This window comes from Tachysurus fulvidraco, chromosome 4, assembly GCF_022655615.1.
Source record: "Tachysurus fulvidraco isolate hzauxx_2018 chromosome 4, HZAU_PFXX_2.0, whole genome shotgun sequence".
In the NCBI taxonomy this organism is placed as follows: Eukaryota; Metazoa; Chordata; class Actinopteri; order Siluriformes; family Bagridae; genus Tachysurus; species Tachysurus fulvidraco.
This window is the reverse complement of record NC_062521.1, coordinates 9,591,329-9,608,072: the sequence shown is the minus strand read 5'-3', so window position 1 is coordinate 9,608,072 and position 16,744 is coordinate 9,591,329. Positions and strand designations below refer to the sequence as shown.

Here is a 16,744-nt window from a genome sequence, read left to right as displayed (position 1 = left end):
CACTCTTTTCTTTTGATAACTGTGAGAGTTTATGGCTGTGCAAAGGACATTTGAGTGAGTGTGTATATGTGTGTATATGTATGAGTATGTGTGTATGCGTGTATGCATGCGTGTGTGTGTGTGTGTGTGTGTGTGTGTGTGTGTGTGTGTGTGTTAGTGTGTGTGTGTGTGTGTGTGTGTGTGTTCTGGCTCTGGCTGTCCTTGCTACTCTGAAGGACACCCAGGATCATTATTAGTGTGCTTGGGTTCATTAGTAGGAATGAGAGATGAAATAAGAGGCCTTAAATAACCGCCAGACAAGAATAGAGTCCCAGCAGATCTAAGAGGTGTGTGTGTGTGTGTGTGTGTGTGTGTGTGTGTGTGTGTGTGTGTGTGTGTGTGTGTGTGTGTGTGTGTGTGTGTGTGTGTGTGTGTTTGGGTGTTTGTATGTGTGAGTGAGTATGTGAGTGGTCACTCATCTATAACCTTTGCTAAAAACACTTTAATCATTTATTTAACTTTAGTAACCCTCATTTAGTTGTGTTTTATGTGTTCATACGTTTTAGAGCAAAATCACTTATCAATTGGTTATTATTAATAACTATTAACCAAAAGCCATCACAGATTCTGGAGAACAGAGCAAAGTCTTTGAACACAAGTATGTGTGTATATGTGTGTTTGTGTGTGTGTGTGTGTGTGTGTGTGTGTGTGTGTGTGTGTGTGTGTGTGTGTGTGTGTGTGTGTGTGTGTGTGTGTGTGTGTGTATCCCACTGTGTTGCCTCTGCACATAAATAGTGTTTCAGAATCTCCAATTAGCTTTTCATAGGTGGTCATTATTGCTTCCATGTTGGGGGTATGAGGCATATAGCATTATAACATTATTAAAGAGAGTGTACGCATGTTTGTGTGTGTGTGGGAGCGAGAGAAAGAGAGAAGATGATAACCAGCTGTGGATGCAAGATGAATGTGAGGGTATGATGAGGTCGGGGAATCAGGGCAGAGGAGCACTAGCCTGGTCTGCCTGATAAAAGAGGGAGAACAAACTCGTACACACCCTGGTGTCTCCCATACTCATCCCCAAGACAGACTGCCAGCGGCACAGAAATTAATTTGGTCCTTCAAACTCTTGCAGCGCTGTTGCTCTCTTGGCAGCACACACTCGTTCCAATTTGGTGAACAATGTTATTAGGCTGGGAAAGACAACAGTGCTAGCAGAATGTTGCTGTTCCCAGTAATTGTTGCCATTCATTTGTGTGCTCATATCTATAGTAAGTGCTGTGTGTGAGAAAGAGAGATGGAGAGAGAGAGAGTGAGAAAGAGAGAGAGATGGAGAGAGAGAGAGAGAGAGAGAGAGAGAGAGAGAGAGAGAGAGAGAGAGAGAGAGAGAGAGGGTAATGTTAGAGACGGTGCTCTGCATAGAAAGAGCTCTATAAATACTCCTCTCAGGCTCTGGGCCTGGACAGAGCTTTTAATTGTAGCTATTGTGGTGCATACTGGGTTTGGAAGATGTGGAAAGAGAGAGAGGAAGCAGGAGAACAAGAGAAGACTGTCATCTATCATTCCTCCCTCACTGTCCTTTTCTGGGTCACGCTCGTCCGATGCGGAGATGAGCAGCTATCACTGATTATTAATCATTATAAGCATGCACGACAGGATTGATTCTCTCTCAGTTCTCTCTTTGGCCTTGGTCATCCTTCAGCAAGCTCAGAAAGGTAGGACAGGAGTGGAGCCCAGGGACACTTTTGCATATGTATGGCTGTTGGCAATGGCATATGTATGACATGCTAAACTGCCAAGTTCTCTTCACTACCTAGAGATAAATTTCACACTGATACTATTCAGTAGTATAAAAGCAATAAATATGTTCTAGTTACCTCACAGGTTTTAGTTAAACTGTAACAATCAAGTAAGCAATTTAAAAAATTATTTCGATCATTTCAATACATGGTCACAGGTTTGTGGACACCTGACCATCACACCCATATGTGGTTTTTGAATATCAAATTCACAAGATCATGTCTGGGTATGAAGCGCTTTAAATCATTCCAAAAGATTTAATGTTCAGTGGGGTTGAGTTCAGATCTTTGTGCAGGAAACTCCACACTCCACATTTCATCCACACAAACCTTCCAGACGAAGTCTTCATGGAACTGGCTTTGTGCACAGGGACATTGTTACAGGTTTGTGTAAGGTGGCCATTTATTTAGGCTATATTGTGCATGTTCACCTTTGTAGCTCCAGATTTACAAAAAAAAGGTAAACATCTTTTCAATTTGTTGTTATTGCAAAACTGAAAAAAATTATTTACCCCAGCATTATTTCAAGAATATGATAGTCATATAATGCTGTGTGAGCACGGTGGTTTGGTGGTTGGAGGTTTGAGTCCCGACTCTGCCCTGCATGCAAGGAATTCTTTCTATGATCCGGCTCTTTCCTCCGTCTTCTACGCTTTTACAGTCCTCTTACAGTATAAAAGACTCGATTGGCTTCACTAAATTGTCTGTAGTGTGTGAATGAGTGTGTGTGATTTTGCCCTATAATGTGTTGGCTCCCTGTCCAAGGTTCTGTCTTGGATAAGTGGTACAATAAATGGATGGATGGATGGATGGATGGAGGGATAAACTATGATTATACTTTTAAGTTTTATGAGATTGCAATCATTGACAAAACCTAATGTGTTTTATAGCAGTATACCTTGCAAAGAAAAGTCTGTTACGGATGGCTTTTATTTTAGATCTCTTCCTGCTTGTTATCAGAAACATTATCTACTTGATGTGCTGACATCATATCTGAGTGCGATGCTTTTTTGATGTCGTGTTAACCGTAGTGCGAAATGTCTAAGGTGTCATGAGGGATGGAGGCGAGAGTTGGCCAGCTGCCCTGCTTCTCCAGGTGTCGTTGTTTTAATTGAACCGGGCTGTGAGGATGGCCCCATAACTCACTACCGAATCAGGGCCTAATGAATGCTAAACTGCTGGACGTAATCTGGGGATTGGCAGCAGTCTCTGAACCAGCTGGTCATGATTAATATGACTTAATTTTGTGCTTGCATATGAATGCGTCTTAGAATGTTTAACCTCTGTTCTGTGTGGTCTGAAACTGATTTCTAGTGTAGCTCTGAGACTTGTGTGACCACCCGTGAATGTTCTGTCTGGAGCGAACGCTTTCAGTAAGCCAGACCGCATGCTATAGAGAAAGAAGGTCACATAGTGAAACACCTAAACAGCCCCCCCCCCCAAACAACCATTCATTCAGACGTGATTAGGTGAGGACTGGCACACGGAGCACGAATGCTCTCATTATTCCTGACGATAATAAACAGGAATGTGCACAGGGGAGAATGCTGCGGCAGGAGCTCCTGCGTTCTGGATCATTGCAAAGCTAATGAAGGTTAATTAGGGTTCATTAGGACATGATGGCTGCTCACAACAACTCCTCAGGCCCGCGTGAGGCAGCCAGACAGCCCTTCAGCTCGGCCTCCTCCCCTTCACGCTCGCGTAATGACAGCGATGATTCTCAGCCAGCTCAGGACTCATGTATGCCGTCAATCTGGAGCAATCACAGCCCAGTGTCAAACCAGGTAGAGACGCAGTAGGTGGGGTGTCATTTTAAAGGGGCAGGTGAAAAAGTGCCAGTCAAGGGCTATAAACGTATTGAAAGCATTGTGAGTCACTAGCTCTGTGCCACTTTTCAGTATTGTTGTTTTTTTTATGTGACTGTGTAGTTTTTACTGTAATTCAAAATATGATAATGTAAGCTTATGTAAATTTTTATTTTTTATTTATTTTTATTGCTTAAGTTCCCGATGCTGGCCCATAATAGTGTTTTCATGCCAAGTTATCAAATATAATAAACAGAAATGTTGTAACCCTTTGGTTAAAAATAAAATGACTGATCTTATTAGTTAGATAGTTCTCTCATTTTTTTTGTATAACAAGGTTCTCTTCTAAAGTCCCTCCAGGATTTTGTTGAGTTTTTTGTGATTGTTGCCGCAAAAAAAAAATTTGCAGTAGCTTTTTTCAAAATTTGTGACGCAGCATTGTGTTTTATGTGCTGTATTGCAGAACTACTTGAAATAACATTTGAAAAAAATGACTACTCAAATTGGTGAAACTGAAAGCACAGGATTTAAACTCCTACTGTACAAGTGAAGACGTGTGTGTAATTACTTCCTGCGGATAGCCGTACTCATGTTTGACGCACGGGAAAGAAAGAAGTGTGATGATCTCACACGACACACCCTGACCCACATCCTTGGAAAATCTGCAGTAGTTTATTAAAAAAATTCAAACTCCTCTATTACTTGATTTTGTGTCTGTGAATTGGACTGACATTTGAGAGGAAAAGAAAAGAGTAATAAAAAATCGACCTTGTCAGTGTTCATTCCACCTGTAATTGTATTTCAGCCACACCACTGATGCCACTGTTGGGATCCAGTCCACAAATAACCCACACTTAAGGCATGTCATAACAGAATATACCCTGATGAAACTTTATACTGATGTTATATCTGTGCCCAGTTATACCAGCTTCCCCTGATAAAAAAATACTATTATTGTGAGTACAATGATATAATCTACTACCAGAGGCATAAACCCAGCTGCTGAAGCAAGTCAGAGACATCAAGTGTTTCAGATATTAGATTTACCCCCCACCCTCATTTAAAGGGGTAGGGCAGTCTCCCTGCCCTGCATCCCCTCCCCTTGTTGCACACTGTAATGAAAACAAAAGACATCTTGCAGAAAGGAATCAGAGCGCAGTGGTATTTGAAGTCATGCAATAATTAATTTGCCTATTAGCAGTGCCAGCTCGTTTATCTTCATAAGATAATGCCATCACTCGCGCTCTCTGGCAGGCCCGCGCGCGCTGTCTTAAACAGCCCTAATTACGTCCCTGCTGCCTGTTTTATTGTAGTTGATGGAAAACACGCATAATCTCCACTGTGCAGATCGTGTAAATAGGTCTGAGCTTTGAACAGTAGATATTAGAGATTCTATTACAGCCTAATGATTTTCTTTTTCATCGGGTTATTTTTTTTGTGTGTGTGTGTGTATGTGTGTGTCTGAGTGGTGCTGGAAACAGTAAATAGTAACTTCTGTGCAGAAAGAGAGAAAGCATTGAGTCGAGTTTGGTAGCTTTTGAAATACTACACTGAATTTCTGACTAAAGCTTTGTCCATGGCAACAAAATACATAAAAAAAAGCATTATTTCTAAAAGTGAGCCCTTTCTGCTACTATTGTGCTGTGGCAGAATCGCTGCTTTGAAAGTAAACTAAAGGGACAATGGTGACACACTGAAAAGGACACTGTAATTCTTCACCTGCACAAACCTGGGCACACAAAGCCCTGTACCTGGTGAGAGCAGTAATGGAACAGATTCAGTGCGCAGTTCAAAAGAAGAGAATGCGTCCTATGACCCAAAGCCGAACACAGATGCTGCCTGCACCACAGAGCACTATGACAAGGTTTTACACAGGGACACACAACTTATCACACACACTTTCAAAAAAGACGCACAGGTGTGTTTTCTAGTAGTCAAGTCTTTACCTATTCAAACGGTAATGTGCCATTCAGAAAAATAGCACACATGCAAGGATGTTTTTTTTTGCTTCCATCCGAAGAAAAATAAGAGACTGTGATACCCGGAACAACAAGTGGTGTTGTTCTTTTTTATGCACATCCCACAACATCCACAAGATTAATAGGAGATACAATTGGAGAAAAGATATTTTGTCATATTGAGAAAAGAATAAAAAAAAAAACTTTATTTGGCCATATTGAGTTTTAAATAACAGTTACTCTATATTAATTTCATATTTATTTGTTTGTTTGTTTGTTTGTTTTCTAATTTATTCTTTTTTAAAAGCTCAGCGATATTAACTAGTAGGTTGTTAGTTCATATCTCAGGGTCACCAAGCTGCCACTCCTGGACCCCTAAACAAGGCCCCTAACCCATCTGCTCAGTTGTATAATTGAGATTAATGTAAGTCGCACTGGATTTGGACGTTTACCAAACGTTGTAAAATTCTGCACATTGCCATAAAGAGAACAAATGCAGATGAAAAAGACTTACTTTGCCTGTGCAGAACTTTGTGTGGTGGTGTGCGCACGTGTCTTTGCGTATTATTGCCAGTGGCGTCTCTCTCTAAAGTAAAGTAAACATCTCATGAACAGTATGTAGAAAAACAGAACAAAATGTTCTGACAATAATTTGTGCCGAAATATGGAGGTTTCGACTCTCAAATCTATTCCGGCAGATCACCTTTAGTTGCCTCGACCACCTGATGTGCGGAAGATGAAATTTTAATTCCCCTTTCTCTTCTAGACTCCTTCCTAAAAAGCACACAGAATTGCACTTCCTTTCCATCCCATCACAAACCCACACACACACACCCACACCCACACACACACACACACACACACACACACACACACACACACACACACACACACACACACACACACACGCACACACGCACACACCCAAACACACACAGGCATTCATCAGTGCCAAGTGTAGCAGAGGTGGTGTGTGTGTTGCCCAGCAGGAGAAGACCCAGCACAAAAGGCTCAGGCTCAGGAGTGTGTGCATCTGAAAGAGCAGCATCAAAGCTCAGATGACAGCTCGAGAGCAGGGGGTAGAGACGTGATACATCCACTCAGGTAGAGTAGTTGCTGCTGTCACAGAGGCTTTGGGTGTGAATAAAGTGTATGAGTAATGCTGTGTGTGTGTCTGTGAGTGTTTGTGTGTGTCTTTCAGCACGTATACAGTGTCTGTGTGTATTTGTGTGGCTCTCATCCCAGAGCTGGAATGCTTTTGGTTCCTGAGATTTACTTTTTCACGAGAGAGGTTTAATGGGTCATGCTGTATGAACTGTTTGCGAAAACTGTGAATTGGCTTCATTTTTCACAGGCCAGGTGCAGTAATGATATTTCATCAGCTGCATTCACACAGATGCAAATCTTGTTTGTAGAAATCCTCATCAGTTTGACATGATTATGGTGATTATATTCGTTATGAATCAGAATTTCGCCAATGATGCACTTGTGTGTATGTGTGTGAGTGTGTGTGTGTGTGTGTGTGTGTGTGTGTGTGTGTGTGTGTGTGTGTGTGTGTGTGTGTGTGTGTGTGTGTGTGTGTGTGTGTGTGTGTTTATCTATATTTTATTCACAGGCCAGCTGGTAGATTACACCATTAATACATTTCATTTTCATATTTACTTTTTTATTCGTAATAATCAAGCTTAGCAAGAGGAATAGAAAGACTATCGTTTGCCAAAAAAATACTTTCTTGTCACCCGCCAAGATTTGAGGTGGAAATTGGAAGACTGTTACATCTGGAACATTGTTAACACTGCTCCAAAAAACCTGCTTTGTGCACTGTTGCTTATAATAACTCCTGTATAATAACTTCTGCTCATTGTCTTGAAGAGAAAAAAAAAGGTTTCAGAGTTGTAGTGAATCGTTACAGCAGATCTGTGTGTGGTGACGTAAGAGCATGTTTACGAATATGGCTGGCAGAGTAAACATCTCATGAACAGAATGTAAGAAAGACAGAACAAAATGTTTCTTAAGCATTTTTTTTTCACATATTTGTATTCAATAATTAGGCACATACATATTAGGTTACATATTTCTTTGTAACATATTTCTTTTCATATTGCGTTGCCACTTTCAGTATCTCACAGAAGTGAGTACACCTCTCAGGTTTTTGTACAAAATGTATTATATCTTTTCATGTGACAACACTAAAGCTTGTAGAACAGTGTAAATTTGCTGCACCTCAAAATAACAGCCGTTAATGTCTAAACCGCTGGCCACAAAAGTGAGTACACCCCTAAGTGAAAATATCAAAATTGGGCCCAAAGTGTCAATATTTTCACCATTATATTCCAGCACTGCCTTAACCCTCTTGGGCATGGAGTTCACCAGGTTGCCACTGGAGCCCTCTTCCACTCCTCCATGATGACATCACAGAGCTGGTGGATGTTAGAGACCTTGCACATCTCCACCTTAACTTTGAAGATGCCACATAAATGCTCAATAGGGTTTTGGTCTGGAGACATACTTGTCCAGTCAACATCTTTACCCTCAGCTTCTTTAGCAAAGCAGTGGTCATCTTGGAGGTGTGTTTGGGGTCGTTATCATGTTGGAATACTGCCCTGAGGGCCAGTCCAGGGAGGGGATCATGCTCCGCTTCAGTATGTCATAGTACATGTTGGTATTCATGGTTCCATCAATGAACTGTAGCTCCCCAGTACAAACAGCACTCATGCAGCCCCAGACCATGACACTCCCACCACCATGCTTGACTGTAGGCAAGACACACTTGTCTTTGTACTCCTCACCTGGTTGCTACAACACACGCTTGACATCATCTGAACCAAAAAGTCTATCTACTGTTCTCATCAGACCACAGGACATGGTTCCAGTAATACATGACCTTAGTCTGCTTGTCTTCAGCAAACTGTTTGCGGGCTTTCTCGTGAATTATCTTTAGATAAGGCTTCCTTCTGGGACGACAGTCATGCAGACCAATTCGATGCAGTGTGCGACGTATAGTCTGAGCACTGACAGACTGAACCCCCACCCCTTCAACCTCTGCAGCCATGCTGGCAGCATTCATACGTCTATTTCCCAAACACAATCCCTGGATATGACTCTGACCACGTGCACTCAACTTCTTTGGTTGACCATGGTGAGGCCGGTTCTGAATGGAACCTGTCCTGTTAAACTGCTGTATGGTCTTGGCCACCTTCCTGCAGCTGAGATTTTCAGATCCTAGGAGAGTTCTTTGCCATGAGGTGCCATGTTGAACTTCCAATGTCCAGTATGAGAGAGTGAGAGCGATAGCACCAAATTTAATCTGCTCCACATTTACACCTAAGACCTTGTAACACTAAGGAGGGGACAGCAAATTTACACTGTTATACAAGCTGTACACTCAATACTTTACACTGTAGCAAGGTGTCATTTCTTCAGTGTTGTCACATGATAAGATATAATAAAATATTTGCAAAAATGTGAGGGGTGTACTCACTTCTGTATATACTGTATATAGTTTACTATATATAATTTAAATCACGAAAACTAGTTTCTCAACAAAACGTGATTTCATTGCTTATGTTAAACTGTGAAATCTCATGAGGATCTTGATGGGAAGAACCATATAACTACAGTATTCAAAATAAGAAACTAGACATGCAGGGTAGAATAACACAGCCGTACTGTGTCTGTTTGCTTTTATTCAGTGCTTCACAAACACACACTCGAATCACGTCGCATGTATAAAAACTAGCTGTATTAATGTTACTCGGTTCAGTCACATTGTACTCATAAGAATTAAGTCAACAAGCTTTCTTTACTACATTATAGTGCCTTGTATTGTTCTGCGGACTGTATATTTTATTCATAGTCCAGATGGTAGGTCAAACAATCAATAAATTACATTTTCATATTTTTGTCTTTATTAAGCCCTTCCTTAGCAGGCGGTTGTGGCTCAACCAGTTTAGACTCTGGGCTGTTAAATGGAGGATCGGGGTTCCAACCCTCAGCACTGCCAAGCTGCCACTGTTGGGCCCTTGAGCAAGGCTTCTAGTCCTCACTCTTGCACGGGTGCTGTATCATGGCTGACCCTGTGCCTCGACCCCAACCTTCAATGTTTGGATATGCGAAGAAAGAATTTCACTGTTCTGTACTGTATATGTGACAAATGTGATAAATGTTTCTTTCTCTGTGATCCTTATACATATATTTGAGTTGCACTTTTTCCCAGTTACAGTATCATAGTAATATCAGAGCTGTGAGTATAACCCAATAATATCCATTATTCCATAACCGTAATTCTGTATCTATTGAGCCATTCAGCTACAGACCTTTGTGCCTTGGATCACTGTCTTGATGAATAGTTGCACCAGTTGCACTGAGTGATTGATTGATTGACTGAATGATTGTTTCTCCTTCAGTAGTTTCTGGTAGAGAGCAGAATTTATAGTTTTGTCATTTACAGCAAGCCATCCAGACCCTGAAGTAGCACCACGTTCCCACACCTTCACACTAACGGCACAATGTGTGACGTCTGGTGAGATTCGTACTTATTGTGAAGCACTGTGTTCAGTTTATGTCAGATGTAAAATCTTCCAAATCAGATACACCAGTCCATAGAACATTATCCTTAAAGGCTTGGTTACTGACAACAATGTATTTTTTTTTGTCTAATGTCAGATGAATCTTTATATTCATCTTGGTGACCATGCTCTTCACTGGATACTACTTTCCTAGTCTCATAGACCTTATCTGATGTTAGCAAGCCCCGTGGTTTCTTACATGGTTGAACAGGTTGCTTTGTGACTTTGACTTCCAGAGCAAACTGTTATATTCTATCATTTCCTTTGATCGCAGCATCAGTGTGCAACTTGTTGAGACTTTTTAGCCTTCTTCACATTATGGAAAAGTTCTGTTTAAGTGATGTTTCAATTCAGTAATCAGGAAAGGTTGTGTCTAATGTGGGTGTGTCTATTCCAAGTAAACTCAGTTATCAATTCAATTTCAATTCAATTAACTGTTTGATTGTGTAAGGAGGAGGCAGTTCATTTTCCACAAAGGGCCAGTTGGTCTTGTGTAACGTTTTTTCCTACAGCAAATAAAACGATCTTGTTTACTCAGGTTGTCTTAGCTTGGTTATCTGAAACAATTAATTAACATTCATGGCATTTGGCAGATGCCCTTATGCAGAGCAGCTTGCATTCATGTCATTTATCCATCTGAGTAGCAGCTTGCTGGCCCTAGGATTTGAACTAATGACCTTCCAATTAATAGCCCAACACCTTAACCACTTACCTATCACTTCCCCTATAGCAACTGTACATTTACAGCATCCAGAGCATCTTTACATCTTTATTTCCTTTTATACAACTGAGCATTAAGGGCCATGCTCAAGGGCCCAGCAGCAGCATTTGGTGAACGAGGGATTTGAACTCACACCCTTCTGATCAGTATTCAAACACCTTAACCTACCAAATTCCCATGTGTGACAAATACAAAGATATACGCAATCAGCAATGAGCAAATCCTTTTTAGTAAAACCTGATAGAAAACTGCTTGAATTTTTTTTGTGCATTTGTTCAAATGCATACAGTGTGTGTCTCAGTTCCCATTTCACATGTTTCTGGCAAAGTTATTCTCAGAGCACAGTGTGGTCATTTAGAAACGGAGCTTGTGTGGGTGGAAAGCAGGTGGAAATAGCAACAGTCACAGGCCTGATTAATGCTGCTGTTAGCCAGAGCACAGTTTGTTTGTGCTTTACGTACCTGCCTTCCTAACTTTCTCAAAGTGTCTAAATTACTAATAACTAATACACATATATGATTGAGCTTTCTAAAGCAGGCTTACCATGATGTTAGCACTGAGAGCATTTAGTAGATGACCTATTTTTTCTAGCTTAACAAGGGTTAAGGGCCTTGCTAGGGGGCCCAGCAGTGGATTTAAACTAACAACCTTCCAAGCAGCAGTCCAAAGTCTTAACCACTGAGCTACCACTTCCCCTAGAAGCTCTGTACCTTTATGGCATTTGGCAGACACCCTTATTCAGAGCAACTTATATTTTATACAACTGAGGGTTAAGGGCCTTCCTCAAGGGCCCAACAAGTGGCAGTTTGTGGACCTGGGATATGAATTCACAACCTTCTGATCAGCAGTCCAACAGCTTAACCACTTATACCCCCAGTGTAACAAGCACAAAAATATGCACAATCAGCACAAAGTCATTTTTCATAGAAATCTGTGTAAATTACTAATAACTAATAACTAGTACACATACATACTATACCAAAATGTTGGCATTCTTCCTTGCTATTGCCTCAAATGTGTAAATTATGACAATGATTGCGTGAGTGAATGAGAGTGTGTGTGCCCTGCGATGGGTGGGCACTCCGTCCAGGGTGTATCCTGCCTTGATGCCCGATGACGCCTGAGATAGGCACAGGCTCCACATGACCCGAGAAGTGCGGATAAGCGGTAGAAAATGAATGAATGAATGACAATGTGTCCTGCATGGTGAGAGTGAAATAATACCACTTAATCAGACATAGATAAATCAGAGATGTACAATTAGCTTAACCTCATTCGTTTGGTGTAGTTTATAGTAACCTTGTTTACTGGGTTAAAGGAGTAAAGGAAGAGTCATTTAAAGCAATACGTACTGTACAATTTTGTGTTGCTTGATAGAAACACAGTGATTAGATTCTAATCAGTTATTAATTGCTTTAATTGTCAAATACACAATACGACATAAAGGATAATGCCCTAATAATAAAATAGAGCTAGAAAAAAATAAATACATAGAAGTACATGGGAAAAGTATAAAGAACAAGAAAAAAATTGTTTATATGTTTTTATTTTCTATTGTCTTTCCGTTCCTGGCCCTCGTGTGTAATGTTCTCAGAAACAATCTAACACAATGTCCAACTTTTTACATCTTCTTAATCAATTAGATGTATGAACAATATAGTGCAAATCCAGAGATTGAGTGTAATTACGCGTGTAGTAGTGATCGTCTTGAGATCAAGAAGTCCTTCAGAGAAATGTCCTTCTTCACATCATGTGAATGCCTCATTTTACCTATACCAGAGTGCATTACATATTTTATAAAGAAAAAAAAAGCTTTTTTTACTCAAGGAGAAGTATAAAGATAACCCAACACTACGTCTGTGCAATTTGCCTCCACCTGTGCATGAACGAAGCTGCTTCTATAAAAATGAAGGCGTCCTGGTGCTCGTCGTGCCTTCGCTCTGATTTGTACCTCGCCAAAGTCACCTTGAAAATCTGTACAAGAGTTTAAAGAAAGATATTTGTCTTGCACCGGTTTGTCGAGCTCTGTGTAGGTTCAGCCTTCCAGAGCACATAAAGAACAGTGAGGTGAAAGTCATGAAGAGGAGATAAAATGACCTGCTGGTGACTAAAATGCGGTCTAGTTAATGTGACAGTTGGTATAAAGGAATCTAGTACAGTGTCCTGATGTGTGAAGAATATTACATACACACACATTCCTATTTCTGACACTCAAGTGCCTTGTATGCTGATAAATACAAATGTCATACCAGCACTGTTACTTTTGTGCCTTGAAGCACAGTTTAATTGCTCCTTTTTATTCATATCATCCCCATGTAATATGCAACAGGGTCAAAAATATGCAGTTATCTAGTACACATACACTTAGCAGTGTTTTACAAGCAGTCAATTATGCGTTGAGTCACTCATGTGAAAACGTAATTGAATCTGAATATCAAAAGAATTGATAAATAAGGCCTTGAAGGACTATTGATTAGAATAGGGAACATCGGTGTAAACTTGGCACTGCCTCAATACAAAAATTTGTTACAAGTTGTATTGACTTTGTTATTTTGATGAATGGAATTCATTTCAGAAGAAGAAGAAAAAAAAAAAAAATATATATATATATATATATATATATATATATATATATATATATATATATATATATATATATATAAAATAAAAAAATAAAAATAAAAAATATATATAAAACATTTAAATTTAAAGGCAAATACAGTCTTTGTTTACAGAATATTTGGTAAAACATTAGGACAGACATAAACACCACATTTGTCTAGCCAGACGGATGTGCATTGCATGTTTATCATCACAATAGCACGTATTATCCACTGATTACTTGTAGCGTTTTGTTTACTTTCCCCTGTAAACTACTGTAAAACAGAAAATAGAAAACCAATTCATGTTTATCTCTATAAAACACTCAAGGTTGGCTTTGTTTTAGAGCTTGTCAGTCAAATCCATTCATGTGTCAGCGCACGGCGGCGTTTGGACTTTGCCTGGCCAATTGACTGACAGTTCTCAGGTTAGCTCTGATACCCAATCGATCAGGTGAAGGATCGGTGACTCTTATCTTGTCGTGATGGGCCTGGAGCAGGCAGGGCACACTCACCACACATCGAGCACTATTGTCGGGGCTCGGGCTGATGAGCTTCAGAGATAACGGTCAGACAGCTTGCTGAAACAAGGTGCCTCCCAGGAAATCTCTCTCTCTCTCTCTCTCTCTCTCTCTCTCTCTCTCTCTCTCTCTCTCTCTCTCTCTCTCTCTCTCTCTCTCTCTCTCTCTCTCTCTCTCCCTCTCACTTTCATTATTGCAGATTACATTTAAATAAAAACCAAAGTCTATCTCTAATCACTATTCTGTGATGATTTATTTTTCCGTGGATGTTGAAGATTTTGCCACCTTCCTATAGCTTAATACCTATGAGGTAGGTTTTATCTGAATGTTAAAGGTTGTATCTCAAGATTAAGCAAAGAAGTACATTTTGGTACAAAATCAGCTCTCCCATATGCCATGTAGAAAACACATCACAATTATAGTTATTTAGTTAGTTAGTCGGACGCATTTTTACACACTACCTCATGGTGCACCATCCTGTACTGGTTATGTTATTGTAGAAGCTGTAATTTAGTATTTAACACATTGAATCCAGTCAGCATGCAGTGTGTAAACAGATGACTAAGTGTTGTGTGTGTTTGTGTGTTGCAGTTTAATTTTGTGGGACGGATCCTTGGCCCTCGAGGTCTTACGGCCAAGCAACTGGAGGCTGAAACAGGATGCAAGATCATGGTGAGAGGCAAAGGCTCCATGAGAGACAAGAAAAAGGTAAGCATGTGTATATACACATGGATTAAAACAATAATCTTAAAGTAATAACCTGCTTGTTTAGAGTAAGGCATACAGTATATGAGTATATAGAAAAGAGTACGCATCATGTTGCTTGGTCCGTTCTGTAAGGTGTATTATTACGGAGCCAGTCAGCTTCCCTGACTCCCCCATGCTGTAGCTGAGAGTTTTGGGCAGGTGTTCAAACATTGTCCTTGGCCTCAGATTGCATGGGGGCTGATTCCAGTTTCCCTGCCAGGGCTCCTGTCCCAGTCAAATGCCAGATTGAGTGTTGCATGCTGGGTATCTATCTCTCTAGGCCAGTAGGGGTCTGGGAGGGTCTGTGAATATGGGGTTATATCCATAGTCTATTAGCAGAGTCTCTGACCACTTGGGTAAACATTCACAATCTCAGTTTTTGGTATATGAGTAGACATGTTGCTGATAAGTCCTAGTATGGTTCTGGAATTGACTTCAGCAGCATATCAAACACTGGCGATGAACTTTTATGCCCCTCCTGCATTAGTAGTGTAACAGTTTTTATCCATTATCTAAGAGGATGTGAGAAGTGGTGCATGAGCAGGGCTGGTCTTGTATTTAGACAAGTGACTCTTGCAGAGATAGTTATCAAAGGTCAGGTTGCACGGTGCTGGTTGGGAGCAGGCAGAAAAACAAAACAAGTGCTCTGTGAAGAGTGCTGTTGTCATCTCACACTCCATTCCCACATCTGGATCGGTTCTGCGTCCCGTTGGAGCACAGCTGGTCGCCAGCATATCGGATCTCAGCTTTGTGTACGCGTCTGTTCTGTGTGTTTTTCCGCATCTGTGTGTCCATGCATGTGTGTGTGAGTTCATGTGTGCTCAGTCCTGCCCTTCACAGCTAGCACTGCTAGGGCATTTGACATAGACGGGGTCATCTGAACCTCTCGTCTGCAAAGTGTAAACATTCACATGCATGCTTGAGTGTGCTTGTTTAAGTACATGGTAACTGAGGTTCTTAGTTAAACAGAAAGGAACCCCTGTGTAGATCTTCTTCGACCTTCGTTTCATCTTTCCTTTCTCCCTTACTTTCAGCAGATTCCGTATATCTTTACATTTTGATTAGATTACTCTTCATTTTGGAAAGCTAGATAGTTTTGTCATTTTTCATGGCTTGCTCTTTTGCTCTTTTACGCTTCTATGCATACACACATGCACGTGAACCAGTGTACACAGAGCTTAAGTGATACAAATGCCACCTGACGTGTGCGTGTATGTGTGTGCTTGTGTGAGTTTGTGTGTTTGCAGGCACATGTATGTGTGTGTTTGTGTGTATATTTGTATGTGCATATGTGTATGTGTGTGTGTGTGCACATGTATGAGCACGTGTGTGTGCGTGTATGAGTGTGTACTCACATGTACATGTATGTGCGCATATGTGTTTTACGTGTGTGTGTTTGTGCACATGTATGAGCATGTATGTGTTTGCATGCACGTGTGTGTGTGTGTGAGAGAGAACTATAATGTAGAAGGAACTGGGTCTTTTTTTATAACATAGTAGGAACTGAATCTTTTCTGGATCGATGATGCTTTACTAAGTATTATAATGTGTTCAAATGTTTCTTTAAACAAACGTAATAACAACCGAGTAATACTTCTTTCAAAGTGGGAATCATTTTTCAACCATATTTTAACAGCCTGGTCTTCAAAACTCCAGCATAGTCTCATCAGTTGTACATAAGCAGACAATAGGAACAGTTATTGATGCTATCTAAATGCAATTGAGTTTCTTTTGTCTTACGCTTGCCTTAAGCACAACTTTAATGTGAGCAGCGATGGCATCTGGCAGCAGGATCATTTTCTGCTTATACCCAAGGCAAGGCTTTCCACAGCCTGCACATCTATCCCACTCTCATTTTAAAGACATCTCACGCTGCATCCTAAAATTGAACAAAATAGACTCTCGTCGTCCTTCTAAATCTCTTTTGGAAGTCTAATGAAGATGCCCAAACAATAAAGTGAGCCATTAAGGTACACTAGACACACACACACACACACACACACACACACACACACACACACACACACACACACACACACACACACACAC

General features: G+C 40.6%; 1 protein-coding gene across 6 annotated transcripts in view; it reads left to right on the top strand.

The window, feature by feature from the left end:
* Window positions 1-16,744, top strand: part of LOC113644968 (protein quaking) — a 70,977-nt gene that overhangs the window by 22,786 nt on the left and 31,447 nt on the right. For all 6 annotated transcript variants that reach the window (XR_007140400.1, XM_027150180.2, XM_047812452.1 and 3 more), the window contains exon 3: window positions 14,540-14,656. Coding sequence is in view for 5 of the 6 variants with exons in the window: in XM_027150180.2 (XP_027005981.1) it covers window positions 14,540-14,656 (117 nt within the window). In the remaining variant the exon portion in view is untranslated. The remainder of the gene's footprint in view (window positions 1-14,539; window positions 14,657-16,744) is intronic.